Genomic DNA, 17,918 nt, shown 5'->3' on the forward strand with positions numbered 1-17,918 from the left:
GGTGTTTCAGAGAGTTGCAGCAGAGTAGATGGATATCCCCAGCCTCACCTGCATGTCCCACAGCAGCAGGGGGTGAGATGGCGTGAGGAATGGCAGAGATGTTTTACTATCACAGTGAATGAACAAGGAGGGCATGACTAACCCCTGTAACCAACTGACAGGATGTGATAATCAAAGTTCCTGTCTGGGGAGAGAGGGACGTCAATAAAGGCATAACAGGACTCTGTTCCAAGGCCGCTCTCCTCTCAGCACAGGACACAGCCCTGGTAACGCTCTCAGCTAGCAAGGCTGTGAAACACACACAGGACGCTCATTCAGGATAACTGACCTCCTGGTAGCAAGGACAGCAGATGGTGCCTCTTTATGGCTAAGCTAAGGTGGTGGATGAATAGATCTACATCACAGGAGGCTGGTGGCACCTTAATTGGGGAGGACATGCTCGTGATAATGTCTGGAGCAGAATGGTATCAAATACATGAAGTGCATGGTTTCACATGGATGCCATTCTATCGCTCCATTCAGGACATCATTATGAGCTGTCCTCCCCTCAGCAGCCTCCTGTGGCCTACGTCAAGGACACTCACTTTAGGAGTCAGTTAGTTGTAGTGGGAACGTGTGTCAGGGATAGAGGCCTAGACACTGTGTGTGTATATGAGTCAGCATGACTGAACCATAGATGAGCGGGAGGATGTGAAAATAGCCCACCTCCAAGCTTCCGGCAGAAAGCATGGATATGGTCATTACTAATGGCAGAAATGACAAGGCAAGACTACAGTACGATGGTATCCAGGTGTCATACAGTCATACTGTTCTGGACCATACCGGGGTATATGGTATTACACAAGAGGCACTACTTCTAAAAACTATTTAGGAAAAAGGGATCTTAATCCAGGAGGGGATTGAATGTCTCTGCTGAAGCCAAGAAAATGCCTAGCTGACATCTAGCCACTTATCAAACCAAATGAATAGCAGACATCTAGCCACGTATCAAACCAAAGACATAGCTGACATCTAGCCACTTATCAAACCAAAGACATAGCAGACATCTAGCCACGTATCAAACCAAATGAATAGCAGACATCTAGCCACTTATCAAACCAAAGACATAGCAGACATCTAGCCACGTATCAAACCAAATGCATAGCTGACATCTAGCCACGTATCAAACCAAAGACATAGTAGACATCTAGCCACGTATCAAACCAAAGACATAGCAGACATCTAGCCACGTATCAAACCAAAGACATAGCAGACATCTAGCCACGTATCAAACCAAATGAATAGCTGACATCTAGCCACTTATCAAACCAAATGCATAGCAGACATCTAGTCACGTATCAAACCAAATGAATAGCTGACATCTAGCCACGTATCAAACCAAAGACATAGCAGACATCTAGCCACGTATCACACCAAATGAATAGCTGACATCTAGCCACTTAAGGGGAGTTGAGCTCTGTAGTGACAGAACCAAGACAGAGAGAGAGAGGGCCACAGAGGAGTATGGGGAGTTGAGCTCTGTAGTGACAGAACCAGGACAGAGAGAGGGCCACAGAGAAGTAAGGGGAGTTGAGCTCTGTAGTGACAGAACCAGGACAGAAGCTAGCCATATGCTAGCTCAGATTTCAAAAGGTGTTTGCGGAATAATCATAAGAAAATCATTTCCATGGACAGTTGATACCAAGTCCCTCTTGCGATCAGCTGTGAGACTTACTTCAGAGAAACTTCAATGATATTCCATAGAGAACAGTTCCACAATGTGAGGAAAGGATATTTTGCCCACTTGCATAATTACTACAGCAATCTCTAGAATGAGCTCTGAATGAGGAACTCAACTGATGGCTTCAGACCAGTTAATCCTTCACTTCCTGTTTCTGTTGTATCATGGAGTGGCTTCAACATGACGCACCTGAAAAACGTATTTAATCTGCCAATTCCTGACCAAATGAACACTGACTGTCCCCAAATTCTCATCAAGCCATCCCTTCGTCAAGCCACCACGACGTCAAGCCACCACGACGTCAAGCCACCACGACGTCAAGCCAGTGGATAATGACATCATTCAGAGTCACTACTTCTATGGGCCTGCTTCCTCAGGTACAGTGGTTGAAGGGAAAGACAAACTCACTTCTTCTGCAGATCATGCAGGCTCTGCTCAGCCCTCTGTAGTCCATCCAGGTCCGTCATCATCTTCTTCATGTGGTCCTTGGAGTAACGGTTCTGGATGTAGGCGAACCAGCAGCCTCCAATGCCGATCACTATGGACACCACCAGCATGAAGTCCTTCAGGTGGTTATGAGTGTTCACTGGGGAGAGAGAGAAGTGTTAGGTTAAAAGGTATACTTCAGGATTTTGGCAATGAAGACCTTAATGTCCTTCCCCTAGCGTTAGCGCAAAGATTGTACGTTTATGGTAACAGCTAGTATGCTAGCAGATACCATAGGCTTCCAGTCATTGTGCTAACGCTATTTAGCATTGGCTCGCGAAACTCTCTTTAACCTCCATACTGGATGCAGAGACATAAAAACAGTACATATCGTTTTCGGATTGTCCCTTCATCCAACAAAACTCATTGGTGGTGAACTAGTGTTGTGAAAGTGTGTGAAACTGAATGAACTCAAGTCATGGTACAGTGGCGAGGTCTCTCCAGGAGAGATGTGCGGTAGTAGTTAGGATCCGTTGAGGAGGCACCAGGCTAAAAGACCAAGGTAAAGGCAGATTAACACACTATTTACATGAGGCGACGAATCAAAGCCCCGGCAGCCTCGGTCTTGCCCTTCCTGTCCTCTGGAGGCAAGGGGTTCGGCCCATGTAGAGAGGTGTGAATGTCCTCTGTCATAATGTTGCCATCCTAATGGATTCAGAACAGTCCCATTCCTCACAGTCACTGCCAGCACGCCAACCAGGCAGGCAGTAACTAACACTCATGTAAAATCAGCCAAGAGGCCTGAGACGTGATCCATCCATCATCCTTAAAGAACAGACAGGTGAAGACTACATTCTCTTAAAGCTGTGGAAGCTGAGACGTCGTAGGGCCTTATAAAGGGACAAGATCTGAGCTAACGGATGATCTCTTAGCAAGCACAGCACTTATGTCCTGGAGTGAAACAAAATAGGAAGTGGAGTGTCAGCTAAAGCCTGGGCCTGGCATCTCTTTATACAGGCGCATAGAGGGCGTGCCAACTTACAAACAAGCCTTACACACTAAGCTCTCTCGGCTGGCTGTTATTGACAAGGAACAAAAGACCTCCCTTCGCCTCACAGAAAAACAACCTCCACGCTGACACCGACATAGGTTATTGATGTAGAGTAATGATGCATGGCAATGTGCTCATTAGGCCAGCAATGTTTTCTTGCCCTCTGTCATCAGTCAAGAGCTGTGTGTGTGGGCTCTTGTAGCCTCGTCTACACAATCCAGTACAAACACAGTTGGCCATTAACAGCAGAACTTGGCCGGATAGTGAAGAACATTTATGACTAGACTGGTGTCAGAGCAGTATTACAGAAACAAGGTGAACCACATGACGGTGGCCTAGCCCTTTCCCTTATAAAGCTCTAGGGCAGGGGTACCCAATTACACTCAGCCCTGGGACAATTTTTTCCTTGAGCAGATGTTCGGGGACCGGAACATAGTTCTAAATCATTTGTACGCTGCAAATTTACCACTATAATCTCAAACAGATATAGTATTTGATCAAAACTTAACTATTTCAAACCTTGATTACAATGGGATACAATCACATATCCCTCTATTTAATACCTGGGAACAGATTTTCCTAAATTAAAAATCACTATGCTGATTTGATGTTGATTTTACAGTCTTATCTCCAACACACAGGAGAGATAACATGGTTTCTATTATTATTATCTAATATACATCAGGCCAATCATCCGTTCCCTCCCGCAGGAAAACAACTCCCTCTCGCATTGCTTTCAGCATTGCTTTCAGCATCTTCGCTATCAATTTGTCTTGGGTCTGCAGCATTAGAATCCTACTCTTCGTCTGTGGAAGACCAGACAGAGAAATATCTGATCCCTATGGACATCCTCTACCAAATCATTTGCATCTCCTGTTGCTACAGTTCAATTACTGGTCGTTGAATAGAACCAGTTCAACACACACAAACAGGCAGAATAAAAACGGCTAACTAACTGCCAGAATAAAACGGTTAACTGTAACTACCAGAATAAAACGGTTAACTGCCAGAATAAAACGGTTAACTGCCAGAATAAAACGGTTAACTGTAACTGCCAGAATTAAACGGTTAACTGTAACTGCCAGAATAAAACGGTTAACTGCCAGAATAAAACGGTTAACTGCCAGAATAAAACGGTTAACTGCCAGAATAAAACGGTTAACTGCCAGAATAAAACGGTTAACTGCCAGAATAAAACGGTTAACTGCCAGAATAAAACGGTTAACTGTAACTGCCAGAATAAAACGGTTAACTGCCAGAATAAAACGGTTAACTAACTGCCAGAATAAAACGGTTAACTAACTGCCAGAATAAAACGGTTAACTAACTGCCAGAATAAAACGGGTAACTAACTGCCAGAATAAAACGGGTAACTAACTGCCAGAATAAAACGGGTAACTAACTGCCAGAATAAAACGGGTAACTAACTGCCAGAATAAAACGGGTAACTAACTGCCAGAATAAAACGGGTAACTAACGGCCAAAATAAAACGGTTAACTGTAACTGCCAGAATAAAACGGTTAACTGCCAGAATAAAACGGGTAACTAACTGCCAGAATAAAACGGGTAACTAACTGCCAGAATAAAACGGGTAACTAACTGCCAGAATAAAACGGGTAACTAACTGCCAGAATAAAACGGGTAACTAACTGCCAGAATAAAACGGGTAACTAACGGCCAAAATAAAACGGTTAACTGTAACTGCCAGAATAAAACGGTTAACTGCCAGAATAAAACGGGTAACTAACTGCCAAAATAAAACGGTTAACTGTAACTGCCAGAATAAAACGGGTAACTGCCAGAATAAAACGGGTAACTAACGGCCAAAATAAAACGGTTAACTGTAACTGCCAGAATAAAACGGTTAACTGCCAGAATAAAACGGGTAACTGCCAGAATAAAACGGTTAACTGTAACTGCCAGAATAAAACGGTTAACTGTAACTGCCAGAATAAAATGGTTAACTGCCAGAATAAAATGGTTAACTGTAACTGCCAAAATAAAACGGGTAACTGTAACTGCCAGAATAAAATGGGTAACTGCCAGAATAAAACGGGTAATTGCCAGAATAAAACGGGTAACTGCCAGAATAAAATGGTTAACTGTAACTGCCAAAATAAAATGGTTAAGTGTAACTGCCAAAATAAAATGGTTAAGTGTAACTGCCAAAATAAAATGGTTAAGTGTAACTGCCAAAATAAAATGGTTAAATGTAACTGCCAAAATAAAATGGTTAACTGTAACTGCCAGAATAAAACGGGTAACTGTAACTGCCAAAATAAAATGGTTAAGTGTAACTGCCAAAATAAAATGGTTAAGTGTAACTGCCAAAATAAAATGGTTAAGTGTAACTGCCAAAATAAAATGGTTAACTGTAACTGCCAGAATAAAACGGGTAACTGTAACTGCCAAAATAAAATGGTTAAGTGTAACTGCCAAAATAAAATGGTTAAGTGTAACTGCCAAAATAAAACGGGTAACTGTAACTGCCAGAATAAAACGGGTAACTGCCAGAATAAAACGGGTAACTGTAACTGCCAGAATAAAATGGTTAACTGTAACTGCCAAAATAAAATGGTTAAGTGTAACTGCCAAAATAAAATGGTTAAGTGTAACTGCCAAAATAAAACGGGTAACTGTAACTGCCAAAATAAAACGGGTAACTGCCAGAATAAAACGGGTAACTGCCAGAATAAAACGGGTAACTGCCAGAATAAAACGGGTAACTGCCAGAATAAAACGGGTAACTGCCAGAATAAAACGGGTAACTGTAACTGCCAGAATAAAATAGGTAACTGCCAGAATAAAATAGGTAACTGCCAGAATAAAATAGGTAACTGCCAGAATAAGGAAACCCTTCAGTAAATGAGGGATACAAAGTATATTGAAAGCAAGTGTGGTTCCTGAGTTAAATAAGCAGTTAACATTACATTACATTATGATCTACATGTATATAAATGCCCAGTTCCCATTATTTTGGCAACTATGGATAGAAGAGATCTCAGTGACTTTGACAGACTGGTCTCATTAAGGCGTGTGTGTGTCTCAGTCACCAGATCTCAACACAATTGAACACTTATGGGAGATTCTGGAGTGACGCCTGAGACGGTTTTCCACCAACAAAACACCAAATGATGGAATTTTTGGCAGATACCCGTAGGTCTTTTCCTCTAGCTAACACAATCCATTAGCCTTTTCTTTGTCTGAAAACACGTCGCTGATTAGCAGGAATGTTGGCTAGAAAGTCCAAAGTGACATGTCTAACTGACCATTAGACTGGGAACGACTTGGCTCAAACCGGTCTTTCTCGGTTGTCCTTCAGGTGAACAGTCCAGTTGCATCTAATAGGTTGTGAAAAAGGCAGGGGAATGGGTCCACCTTGATAAATGCGTCAGCCATTAAGAGAAGGACAAGTGTCCATTTTTGATGGGGCCCATTGTGAAAGGTGTCTTGAAGTGCTGCTGCTGTGCACAGCCAGTCTGTGGGACGATCAGCAGGACCTGTGGCTTTAGGCTCAGGCTGTCATCTCCAGACGACCTCCTCTCTTCCTCCAGCTGAGACTCTTCACTAAACACACGCACAATGATGCATGCCAGACACAGATCCCTAACTCTCCCTTATCCTGCTGCAACCTTCCTATAAAACAACCCAAATTCTCCCCCTCCCCCTTTCCCCTAACACCCCCACTTCCTCTCCACCCCCCCGACTCTTTCTTCCCCCTCTCTGCATAGTGTCCTCTTCTTTCTCTATTATGGAGAGCAGAGCAGACAGAACTTCAAGGCCAGAGGAAGGACTAAGGCTCATTCATATTCTGGTTTCCTTACATAATCTGACCAGGGATTCTTGATCTACATCCAAAAATGTACATTTATTATATTTTTCACAGACCTGAAAGGTGGTCTCCTGATGTGTTTTAAGCCTTGTTGTATAGAGTTAGAAAAAGAACAACATTGGATGTTCTATTTTTTTTTTTTAAGTATGATTTTGAGAGAGAAAAAACAGAAAAAATAAAAAATAATAATTAAAAACTGGGGGAAAACTGAGAAAACGTAATCAGGCAAAAAACACTGTTTGTATAACTAACCTTGTGGGGACGCACAATTCAGTCCCAGTCAACATCTTATTTTCCCAAATTGGTGTTTGTTGACTATTCTTGTGAAGACATCTGGTCCCCACAAGTATAGTGAAACACACGTGCACACACACACTGCAGCCCCAGAATATGAGCCATCAGGTTCTCCTTCCCTCCCCTGAGCTAACCCACTGGTACGATTCCCAGGAACCACCTCGTCTGGTGGTGACATGACATCAGCAGGTTCTCCAAAGCCCCAAGGCCAGTCTGACAGGGAATGACCAACAAAATGCCATACATTTCCAGTAGGTAAACAAAATCGGGGGAAACTGGTGTCCAACCACTGATACAGCAGCAGCCTCTGGGGACTAGAGGCTGTTACAACATGAAGTATGTCACTGTGAGATAGCTGTCAGGAACCAACTGCTGCGTGTTTCCTGCTTCACCAGGCCCAGGGTTGCTGTGGAAACGACTAATCATGATCCACATAACTACATAACTACAACGGACATGTTCTGTTTCCTGTCCTGTCTAACAGCTTTCACACAGTGCAGGTGCTTTTAACTCCATAACTGGTAGGACTTAGTGCCAGGTTAGGACATGCACCTCGTTAATGAAAGTGCGCACCAGCAAGAGACTGTTGTTTGGTTAGCAATGTTCCGGTATCACTCATGTGATTGCAGAGTTGGCAAAACAAATGGCCACTGGATTGAGGAAAATAATCCTGATCTCATTCTGCCAGGTAGGCTACTTTGTAGTTAACATTTAATTGAGAAGGTTTATAGGAAAGCCTTTCCATCTCTACCAGAAGATAGCGATGATGCTAATGATAACTAACGGCTACACAAAGTAGACACACACAGACAGGGGAATTCCTGTGCCGTTTCAAAAAGTTACAGGAATACATCTAATCACTGATGCATTTTGTCTTATGATTATCTTGGGCAAATGTGTTTATAATAAGTTCAATACATTTATTATTGAGTTCCATTTTAATGTCTGGATTCAATGATTCTGTCCACAACAGTGATTTTATAGGGTCCTAGAGGTGGTTTTATAGGGTCCTAGAGGTGTGGTGTGTTTGTCTCAGTGCCCCAGAGGTGTGGTTTTATAGGGTCCTAGAGGTGTGGATTTATAGGGTCCTAGAGGTGTGGTTTTATAGGGTCCTAGAGGTGCGGTGTGTTTGTCTCAGTGCCCCAGAGGTGTGATTTTACAGGGTTCTAGAGGTGTGGTGGTGTTTGTCTCAGTGCCCCAGAGGTGTGATTTTACAGGGTCCTAGAGGTGTGATTTTACAGGGTCCTAGAGGTGTGGTGGTGTTTGTCTCAGTGCGCCAGAGGTGTGTGCCTAGAATACAGAGTAGCTCAGCCTGAGCATCAACTCACTTCCTCTTCCATAGTAGTGCTCTCTCTCTGCTGAGGCTGGAAAAGCTTTTGGTATGGCACAGAGCACCACAGAATAGCCATTCTAAGGAGGGCTTCACTTACTTTAGGCGAAAGCATGGTGGTTTCTGGCCTCAGAGTAACCCTGCTGATACTCATACAATGATGTTATTTATCAGAGGACATTGTAGCAGAATTTAAATGGATCATACTGATTCACTGTATTCTGTGCTGCAGCAACAAGGCTGACTGCAGGTAGTCCAACTGATGAACTAAAACATATAGGGGGAGGGGCTTTTTTCTTATGTTATTTTTAGTATTACATTGTTCTTGGTTACTGCATTGTTGGGTTTATAGCTTGCAATAACGACATTTAACTTGTGCATGTGACATTAAAACTTGATAAGAACAGATTTTCCGGCACTGCCAAGCTGCTGCTTGAGACAAAAGAAAACAACTCCAAAATGTGTTCATTAATCAACTGTCTCCCTTTGGAGAGACAAACAGAGCAGACACTGTTCTTCCTCATAGAATTACATTCACAAACAGTCGCTTCAGTATCCAACAGAAATCCTCCTTTATCGGTCTGGGTGAAAGATAAACACACTACTAAACACTAATAGGTAATGTATTGTAATTGTAAAAAAAAAAAAGAGAGAAGGTAATCCACTTACTGAGTGGGGCTCCAAACAGCACAGTGTCCAAGGCCTTGAGCTGCAGCTTCTGAACATGGCTGCGATCCAGCATCTTCAGAATGGACACTGTCAGAGTGGCGTTCTTCACAGCCAGCCTGAAGGAAACAGACAGACAGATTGAGACTCTACAGTGCAGTTAAAGGAAGATTGGAGAAGAGAGAGAGAGAATAGGAGGGTTGGTAGGAAGGACCCTGTGGGTTAACTTACCTGGGCATGATAGTGCCGTTGAAGTGCATCTTGCGGAAGGCATCCACATACTGCGGCAGCTCCACGTGGGTGAGCCACAACACCACATCGTCCACTGTCCAATTGTACACTGCAATACACAAACATGATATTACCACACTATCCTTGCTTCTCAACTCTCTCTAAAGACCGTTTCAGCCTCAGTGATCTCCATCACTGGTTATATGCCAACGTTGAGGCCACGCAGATCCTCACACAGAGAGAGAACATTTGACTCTGCTTTATAATTTATGAGTGTCGCCGTGAGACGAGTGTAGCCAAAAACCCTTAGTGGTATCCGCTATCATAACACACTTAAATGTAGCTACACATGTTGGCCATCTCTCAATAAAAGCCAAAGGGAGACGGGACTGGCAGGGAGTCAGCAGCAGTGAGGTTTGGTGTGGGCTCAGGCTGACTAGCTAGCTGGGTTAATGTGCTTCTGCAGTTTCCTGGCTCCAAACCTCCGCTCTGAGCAAACCCCTGACAGGAAGCTGCAATGCAGAGACTCCGACACAACCAGAGAGGGAAACGGGGGGGTGGGGGGGGGGTTTGGAGAGATGGAGGACAGAAGAGAGGTAGGGAGAGGGGAGGGTGGAATGAGAGAGACAGATAAAGAGAGAGGGAGGAAGGAGGGGTAAGGGACAAAGATTAGTAAGTGGAATGCCAGCAGGTCAAGGAGAGGGAGGCGTAGCTGGTACGTCAGTGTGGATGGTTGTTATCTGTGTGTGTACATTCTGATGACAGGTACACTGGTCACCCTCTGCCAGGATGCTTGAGCTGCTAAGTGGTCTGCACTTCATTTGACAATGACGACATACCAACTGATACATTTGACAACTCTGTCTGGGCAGCCTACTAAATAACTATTATTCTACAATGTTGAAAATAGTAATAAAAAATAAAAAAGAAGAACTCTGAAATGAGTAGGTATGTCTAAACTTTTGTCTGGTGCTGTAGCTAACATGGTGTCAGTCAGCAGTGAGACCTCAAACGAGGAGGGCTGGACGGACAGAGCAGCGCTCTCAGAGGAGAACACAGAACACAGTGTACTGAAAGAGATTCATCGTCTGAGACTCTCCTATATGCACACGGATGCACTAAGTGGGGCAGCATGCCTGGAGGGGAGACTGGTTTGTACTGCTAGCCTGTAGAGAGCAGTGACAGAGCGGGAGGCTCCTGTAACACCACAGTGTTAGTTACAGCGTAGTTCCAGCACCTTTAGAACCCTTCCAGGTATTCCACAAGTCTTCCACACTGATGAACTGGTCGTCTCCGTGGAAACTGTTGTGCTTGGCTTTGGGATCGTGGTAGTTCAGGTCCTCCCTCAGGAACTGGAGGTCGCCAGGGTCACATGGAGGGAAACAGAAGGGAAGACAGAGAGCAGGTAAGAGAGAAGTGAAGAAAGAACAGGGGGGGATGTATCAATCAAATCAGCCAAAACGATTTTGTTGCCTGTCACTTATAGATGATGGAATCAAACCGTTACATCAAGGCTGAGGTAGACCTAAGAGACTGCAAAGTGTCAGCTATACCAGGGAAGGATAAAAAGATCTCTGTATGGCGTGCTCAGAGAATAACCAACAGAGGCATGCCCTGAGCCTGCTGCAGACCGGGCTCACTTCACTGTGTGCACCCAGCCTTGTTACTGTAGTACAGTGTGCAGTAGGGAGGAGCCTAGAATTAATGGAACAGCCAGGAACATTATGCTTTATTCACACCACACAGTTGGAGAAGGGGCTAGAAAACAAATGGCCTTTTGCGACTGAATGACAATTAAGACCTAGACATTGTCTTACGAAGTGAATGTCAATAAAGATCTACACGTTTGGCCATGTACATGTATAATATTTTACACTGAAGCTTTACTGGCCTGAGATCCTGTGATGGAAAGTACAAACCTATAACTCCAGTTCTAACAGCAGTGGACAATAGATCATTATTTGATGAGGAACACAAACAGGAAATCAGGTGTTCCTCCTCTACTCTAAACACTCACCAATCTTTCAATCTAATGAGCCTAATCTAAGTAATATCAGACACATTAAGTGTCTCCAGTTCTCTTGAGCAACAACATAGAAGCACAGCAAAAGGGCTTAGATGACATTCAGTTTCCTCCATCGCTAGCCAGCCCCCATGCTGTTATCACTGGGAGGAAGAAGCTTGGCTGCTGTACGACACACACGCCCACACAAAGAACATCTCAAAGAACATGGGCGCAGGACAAGCCATGATGCTGATTTTCCTTCTTCAGAGCATAGTGTGGGTGGTTTTCACTACAGGGCGGACACTCACAATCAATCAGGCAATAAATCATACCGTTTCTTTGACAATGTAGCAGAAAATCCTGGTCCGGTGTGTTTTCTAGCTGCAACATGCTGTTTCAATCATCTTAGTTTTAGATTTTTATTTAACCGTTATTTAACTAGGCAAGTCAGTTAAGAACCCAAAAAAAATTCTACAATGACGGCCTACACCGGCCAAACCCAGACGACGCTAGGCCAATTGTGCTCTGCCCTACGGGAAACCGGTTGTGATACAGCCTGGAATCGAAACAGGGTGTCTGTAGTGACGCTTCAAGCACTGCGATGCAGTGACGCTTCAAGCACTACGATGCAGTGCCGCTTCAAGCACTGCGATGCAGTGCCTTAGACCGCTGCACCACTTTAAACGTATGTGGTTCTGTCCTTGAGCTGTTCTTGTCTATTAATATTCTGTATTATGATGTTTCATGTTTTGTGTCGACTCCAGGAAGAGTAGCGTCTGCTTTTGCGACAGCTAATGGAGATCCTAATCAAATACCCCCAAAAATGATGAAACATGATCATAACATTTGTGTTTCTCTAAGAAGATCCCAGGCATCAGAGCTGTTTCGGTCCAAGCACTCTACATGTCTTGTTCAGCTTTTCTCAGTGCCGGCTCTGAGCCAGAACTGACACTGGAGATATGTGCTTAATTCACAGGCTGGCTGCTTCAGGGATGTCTGCAGAGCCAGTGTCTCCTTCTCAAACTGCTTAGCCCCTGCAGAAGACGCTGCAGAGGAAGACAGCTCTAGCCCAGACCAGAGCCTCCTGAGGTGGGCCTCTCCTCTCCCAGCCTGGCCGTGGCTACCCTACAGGCCTCTCCTCTCCCAGCCTGGCCGTGGCTGCCCTACAGGCCTCTCCTCTCCCAGTCTGGTCATGGCTGCTCTACTACTGGTTGTAGTGTGAAAGGAAGACTGATACGGGGAGGGGAGGCGAGGTCAGGCCACACAGGTGTCATTTTTGCAGCCCTGACTTCTCTCTGACTGAAGGAATGCCTGGACTGGCCTGGCAATGCTGTGCTGCCTTGCTAAGCTCTTCCAGTCCAAGATGAGGCCCAGGACACCGGTTACACAGCAGAGAGGGGCCTTATCCCAACACTCCCAGGTAAAGACCTTACTGTGAAATGCTTACTTACAAGGCCTTAACTAACAATGCAGTTAAAAAAAAAAGAGTAACAAAATAACAATAGCAAGGCTATATACAGGGGCCACCGGTACCAGGTCAATAGGCGGAGGTACAGGTTAGTCAAGGTAATTGAGTTAATATGTACATGTAGGTACAGGGGTAAAGTGACAATGCATAGAAAATAAACATTGAATAGCAGGGGGGGGGTTCAATGCAAATAGTCTGGGTGGACATTTGATTTACTGTTCAGCAGTCTTATGGCTTGGAGGTAGACACTGTTAAAAAGCCTTTTGGACCTAGACTTGGCGCTCAGGTACCGCATGCCGTGTGTTAGCAGAGAGAACAGCCTATAACTAGGGTGGCTGTAGTCTTTGGAAATTTTTAGGGCCTTGGATGACAGAAAGCTTAGCCCCAGGTAGGAAAGACTTGAACGGAGCTCATCCAGTTCATTCTCCAATGATTACACGTTGGCCAATAGGACGGATGGTAGAGGAGGGTTATTCACTAGCCAACGAATTCTCACAAGGCACCCGGACCTGTATCAGCGTCTCTTCTTCATGCGAATTATGGGAATTTGGGCCTGGTCAGGTATCAGCAGTATATCCTTAGCGTCTGACTCATTAAAGAAAAAATCTGTCTGGCTTGAGGTGAGTAATCGCTGTTCTGATATCCAGAAGCTCTTTTCTGTCACAAGAGACTGTGGCAGAAACATTATGTACAAAATAAGTTATAAACAACACGCAAAAAACACACAAAATAGCAATTGGTAAGGAGCCTGTATAACAAGAGCCAACTACTCCAGCGACATAGTAAAAACCAGCAGGGGTTTCTACTCAGTGAACTCAAGCACAGCACTACAACATGAGAAGCACAAATCCACCACTTACTTCAATAGCAAAGTAAAAGCCATTACCGAGCAGCCATTAACTAATCTCATTATCTGCGGCCATCTCCGGAAGGAATCCCTGCTGGTGTATGACAGGGGATTAAAGTACTGATACCGTCTGGCCACTTCACTGTGACTCACATAGACAGGTTTGACTGGTGCCATGCAGGACAGTAGCGACATCCTCTCCAACACATCACAATGTGAAAACTGACAACACCTGTAATCTATCAAATGCTATTGAAATGTATTGAAGTAGGGAACCTGGTGGTGCTACTCACCCAGTCCTTCTCTGACATGCCCACATTGTGTAGGGAACCTGGTGGTGCTACTCACCCAGTCCTTCTCTGACATGCCCACATTGTGTAGGGAACCTGGTGGTGCTACTCACCCAGTCCTTCTCTGACATGCCCACATTGTGTAGGGAACCTGGTGGTGCTACTCACCCAGTCCTTCTCTGACATGCCCACATTGTGTAGGGAACCTGGTGGTGCTACTCACCCAGTCCTTCTCTGACATGCCCACATTGTGTAGGGAACCTGGTGGTGCTACTCACCCAGTCCTTCTCTGACATGCCCACATTGTGTAGGGAACCTGGTGGTACTACTCACCCAGTCCTTCTCTGACATGCCCACATTGTGTAGGGAACCTGGTGGTGCTACTCACCCAGTCCTTCTCTGACATGCCCACATTGTGTAGGGAACCTGGTGGTGCTACTCACCCAGTCCTTCTCTGACATGCCCACATTGTGTAGGGAACCTGGTGGTACTACACACAGTCCTTCTCTGACATGCCCACATTGTGTAGGGAACCTGGTGGTGCTACTCACCCAGTCCTTCTCTGACACGCCCACATTGTGTAGGGAACCTGGTGGTACTACTCACCCAGTCCTTCTCTGACATGCCCACATTGTGTAGGGAACCTGGTGGTGCTACTCACCCAGTCCTTCTCTGACATGCCCACATTGTGTAGGGAACCTGGTGGTACTACTCACACAGTCCTTCTCTGACACACCCACATTATGTAGGGAACCTGGTGGTACTACTCACACAGTCCTTCTCTGACATGCCCACATTGTGTAGGGAACTTGGTGGTACTACTCACCCCGTCCGTCTCTGACATGCCCACATTGTGTAGGGAACCTGGTGGTACTACACACAGTCCTTCTCTGACACGCCCACATTGTGTAGGGAACCTGGTGGTACTACTCACCCAGTCCTTCTCTGACATGCCCACATTGTGTAGGGAACCTGGTGGTACTACTCACCCCGTCCGTCTCTGACATGCCCACATTGTGTAGGGAACCTGGTGGTACTACTCACCCCGTCCGTCTCTGACACATCCACATTGCCATTAGCATCGTCATCCATCTGCTTGTGGATACTGCGGATGGCCTCGAAGCTGAGGATGGTATTTTCATCGTGGCACCGAGGCTCATCGATGCGACAGAGTTCTGAGAGAGAAAAGACAAGTTCAACTTGAGACAACAGTTGTACAGGGCCAGCAATTGTACAGGGCTCCCAACAATACCTGAACTTGGGCGGTAAGTCATATATATTGTATACTGGTAGAAATTTCCAACAGTTTGGGGTGCCCTAAAGCTACAAGTTACACTATCAAAGATGTGCCAAATAAATGATTTCCAACTCAGGGCTCCACCTATGCATTTGGTTTGCTAACGCACTGGCTAAGTGGCTGGCTAAGCGGCTGGCTAAGCGGCTGGCTAAGTGGCTAGCTTAGCAGCTAGCTTGCAAGATCAAGCTTCTTAGAGAAGATACAATCTCCTACTGGATCAAGATCCCTGCTGCCAGAATTTGTTTTGTGTGTCAAAAGAATAATGTATATTTCATTTTTTTGTTTGGAAAGAAATAGCGCTCTTTGTGTGCACTGCCAGTAATACCGTATACCCCGGTATGGTACAGGAACGTTTTGAAGGTATCTGGATACAACACAGTAGGTCTAGTGTAGGGTTGTCCACAACAACAAAAAACTTGGTTGACCAAGAGCCGTCTGTTCTTTCGACCAATCAATTGGTCTACATTTTTAAACTTGTATTTTCCCAAATATAGACACATGTCTATGTTTGAATAAAATCAACTATATGTAGGCTACTGAGCTTGTCTGATGCACTGCGATTCAAAATGAAGACACATAAATGACTAAAGAGGGAGACAGATGAATATAGCCTACCCAGAATAAAACAAAAAAATGTATATGTTCTCCTCCTACCCAGATTCTGCCATTAGGCTGCTGAAGGCCACAACAGCAGTCGGCAACCTTTTCCATGTGGAGTGCCAAGCTTTCGTATGATTTCTACTAATCTATGTGCCAGTTTTATATGTACATTTCTGTGGAACAGTTTCATTTCATGTATAATAAAGTCTTCATATCTCAAAATCAATGTTGTGGTTCATCTAAATTCTATCTAAATGATAATGATACAAATATAAAAGTAACTTTTATTGCCATCTACGTAAAAATAGCCTACTTAAAGCCAACAAATAAAAACATTGCAGCCTGCAGGTAGAGAATATCCTGATAAAAATAAATATCCTATTAATCACATTGGCTATAGGGAACATTGTCTGCAAGAAACTTGAAACACTGTATCAACTATTAACTTGGTATGTCCCAAAGCTAGTGCTAGCAAACTTGCAACATTGCATAAAATATTCTGTGTGCTCAGTTTCCCCTGCCACAGACACAGTTGTAGACTATTTGCGCAAGGGATAAGAAGTAATTAGGTAGGCCTATTTTAGGACTTTTACATCAGATCAGAGCATGACATTTTTTCCTCCTTTCATGCGGAGTGGTAATCGATAGAGAGACGCAAAAAAAATGTATAAAGTAGGCTACATTGAGGAACTACTGTCATTCTCTATGGATGTAAAAACACGCTTTATTTACTTGCTTGCTTTTTTATGGGAATAAATGTTATTTGAAAAGCTCCTTTGTGATGGTTAAGACAATCAGAAATAGTATGAAATGGGCACATTTATAGGCCTATATTTGCAGGTAGGCCAGGTAGCCTAGGCCTACTTCTATGCATAATCAGGTGCATGTCCTTACTCAATATTGACAAGAGAGCTGCAAAACAAAAGACAACGAATAATTTGACAACTCGTAAATGGAATGAAATAAACCAACCTTTTTCTAACAAGTGTAGCCTAAGTTGTGCTCTCTGCAAACAACGTGTCCACTCCTACAATGACAACAGTAAGACTATAATAATAATAAATCAAATAAATTAACAGAAATTACTATAACTAAACAAATGGGAATTAGCAGTAATTGTACTACTGGTGATACTGGTGTGCCATCCCCGCAGCCTCCGCAATGGATTAGTCCCCTCAGACAGGCCTCCGCAATGGGTTAGTCCACTCAAACAGGCCTCCGCAATGGATTAGTCCCCTCAGACAGGCCTCCGCAATGGGTTAGTCCACTCAAACAGGCCTCCGCAATGGGTTAGTCCACTCAAACAGGCCTCCGCAATGGTTTAGTCCACTCAAACAGGCCTCCGCAATGGTTTAGTCCACTCAGACAGGCCTCCGCAATGGGTTAGTCCACTCAGACAGGCCTCCGCAATGGATTAGTCCACTCAGACAGGCCTCCGCAATGGATTAGTCCACTCAGACAGGCCTCCACAATGGATTAGTCCACTCAGACAGGCCTCTGCAATGGGTTAGTCCACTCAGACAGGCCTCCGCAATGGATTAGTCCACTCAGACAGGCCTCCGCAATGGATTAGTCCACTCAGACAGGCCTCCACAATGGATTAGTCCACTCAGACAGGCCTCCACAATGGATTAGTCCACTCAGACAGGCCTCCACAATGGATTAGTCCACTCAGACAGGCCTCCACAATGGATTAGTCCACTCAGACAGGTATGAATCAGACAGGTATGAATCAGACAGGTGTCTCGTGTGCCATAAATCATTTTTGTATATTTGCCACTGCTCCCACCCAAAAATCTTGGTGAACCAACAGCCTATTGACCAAACAAACAATCGACCAGTCAACTAAATGGGGTCAGC

At 44.6% G+C, this 17,918-nt stretch overlaps 1 protein-coding gene across 2 annotated transcripts in view; it reads right to left on the reverse strand.

Annotated features, from left to right (window-relative positions):
* LOC110503167 (stromal interaction molecule 1) overlaps positions 1–17,918 on the reverse strand; it is a 56,643-nt gene that overhangs the window by 26,402 nt on the left and 12,323 nt on the right. For both annotated transcript variants that reach the window (XM_021581519.2, XM_021581520.2), the window contains exons 3-7: positions 15,206–15,336; positions 10,789–10,903; positions 9,552–9,660; positions 9,324–9,439; positions 2,129–2,306 (exon numbers count right to left, since the gene is read on the reverse strand). In XM_021581519.2, the coding sequence (XP_021437194.2) occupies positions 2,129–2,306; positions 9,324–9,439; positions 9,552–9,660; positions 10,789–10,903; positions 15,206–15,336 (649 nt within the window). The remainder of the gene's footprint in view (positions 1–2,128; positions 2,307–9,323; positions 9,440–9,551; positions 9,661–10,788; positions 10,904–15,205; positions 15,337–17,918) is intronic.

Source organism: Oncorhynchus mykiss, chromosome 24 (assembly GCF_013265735.2).
Source record: "Oncorhynchus mykiss isolate Arlee chromosome 24, USDA_OmykA_1.1, whole genome shotgun sequence".
NCBI classification, from domain to species: Eukaryota; Metazoa; Chordata; class Actinopteri; order Salmoniformes; family Salmonidae; genus Oncorhynchus; species Oncorhynchus mykiss.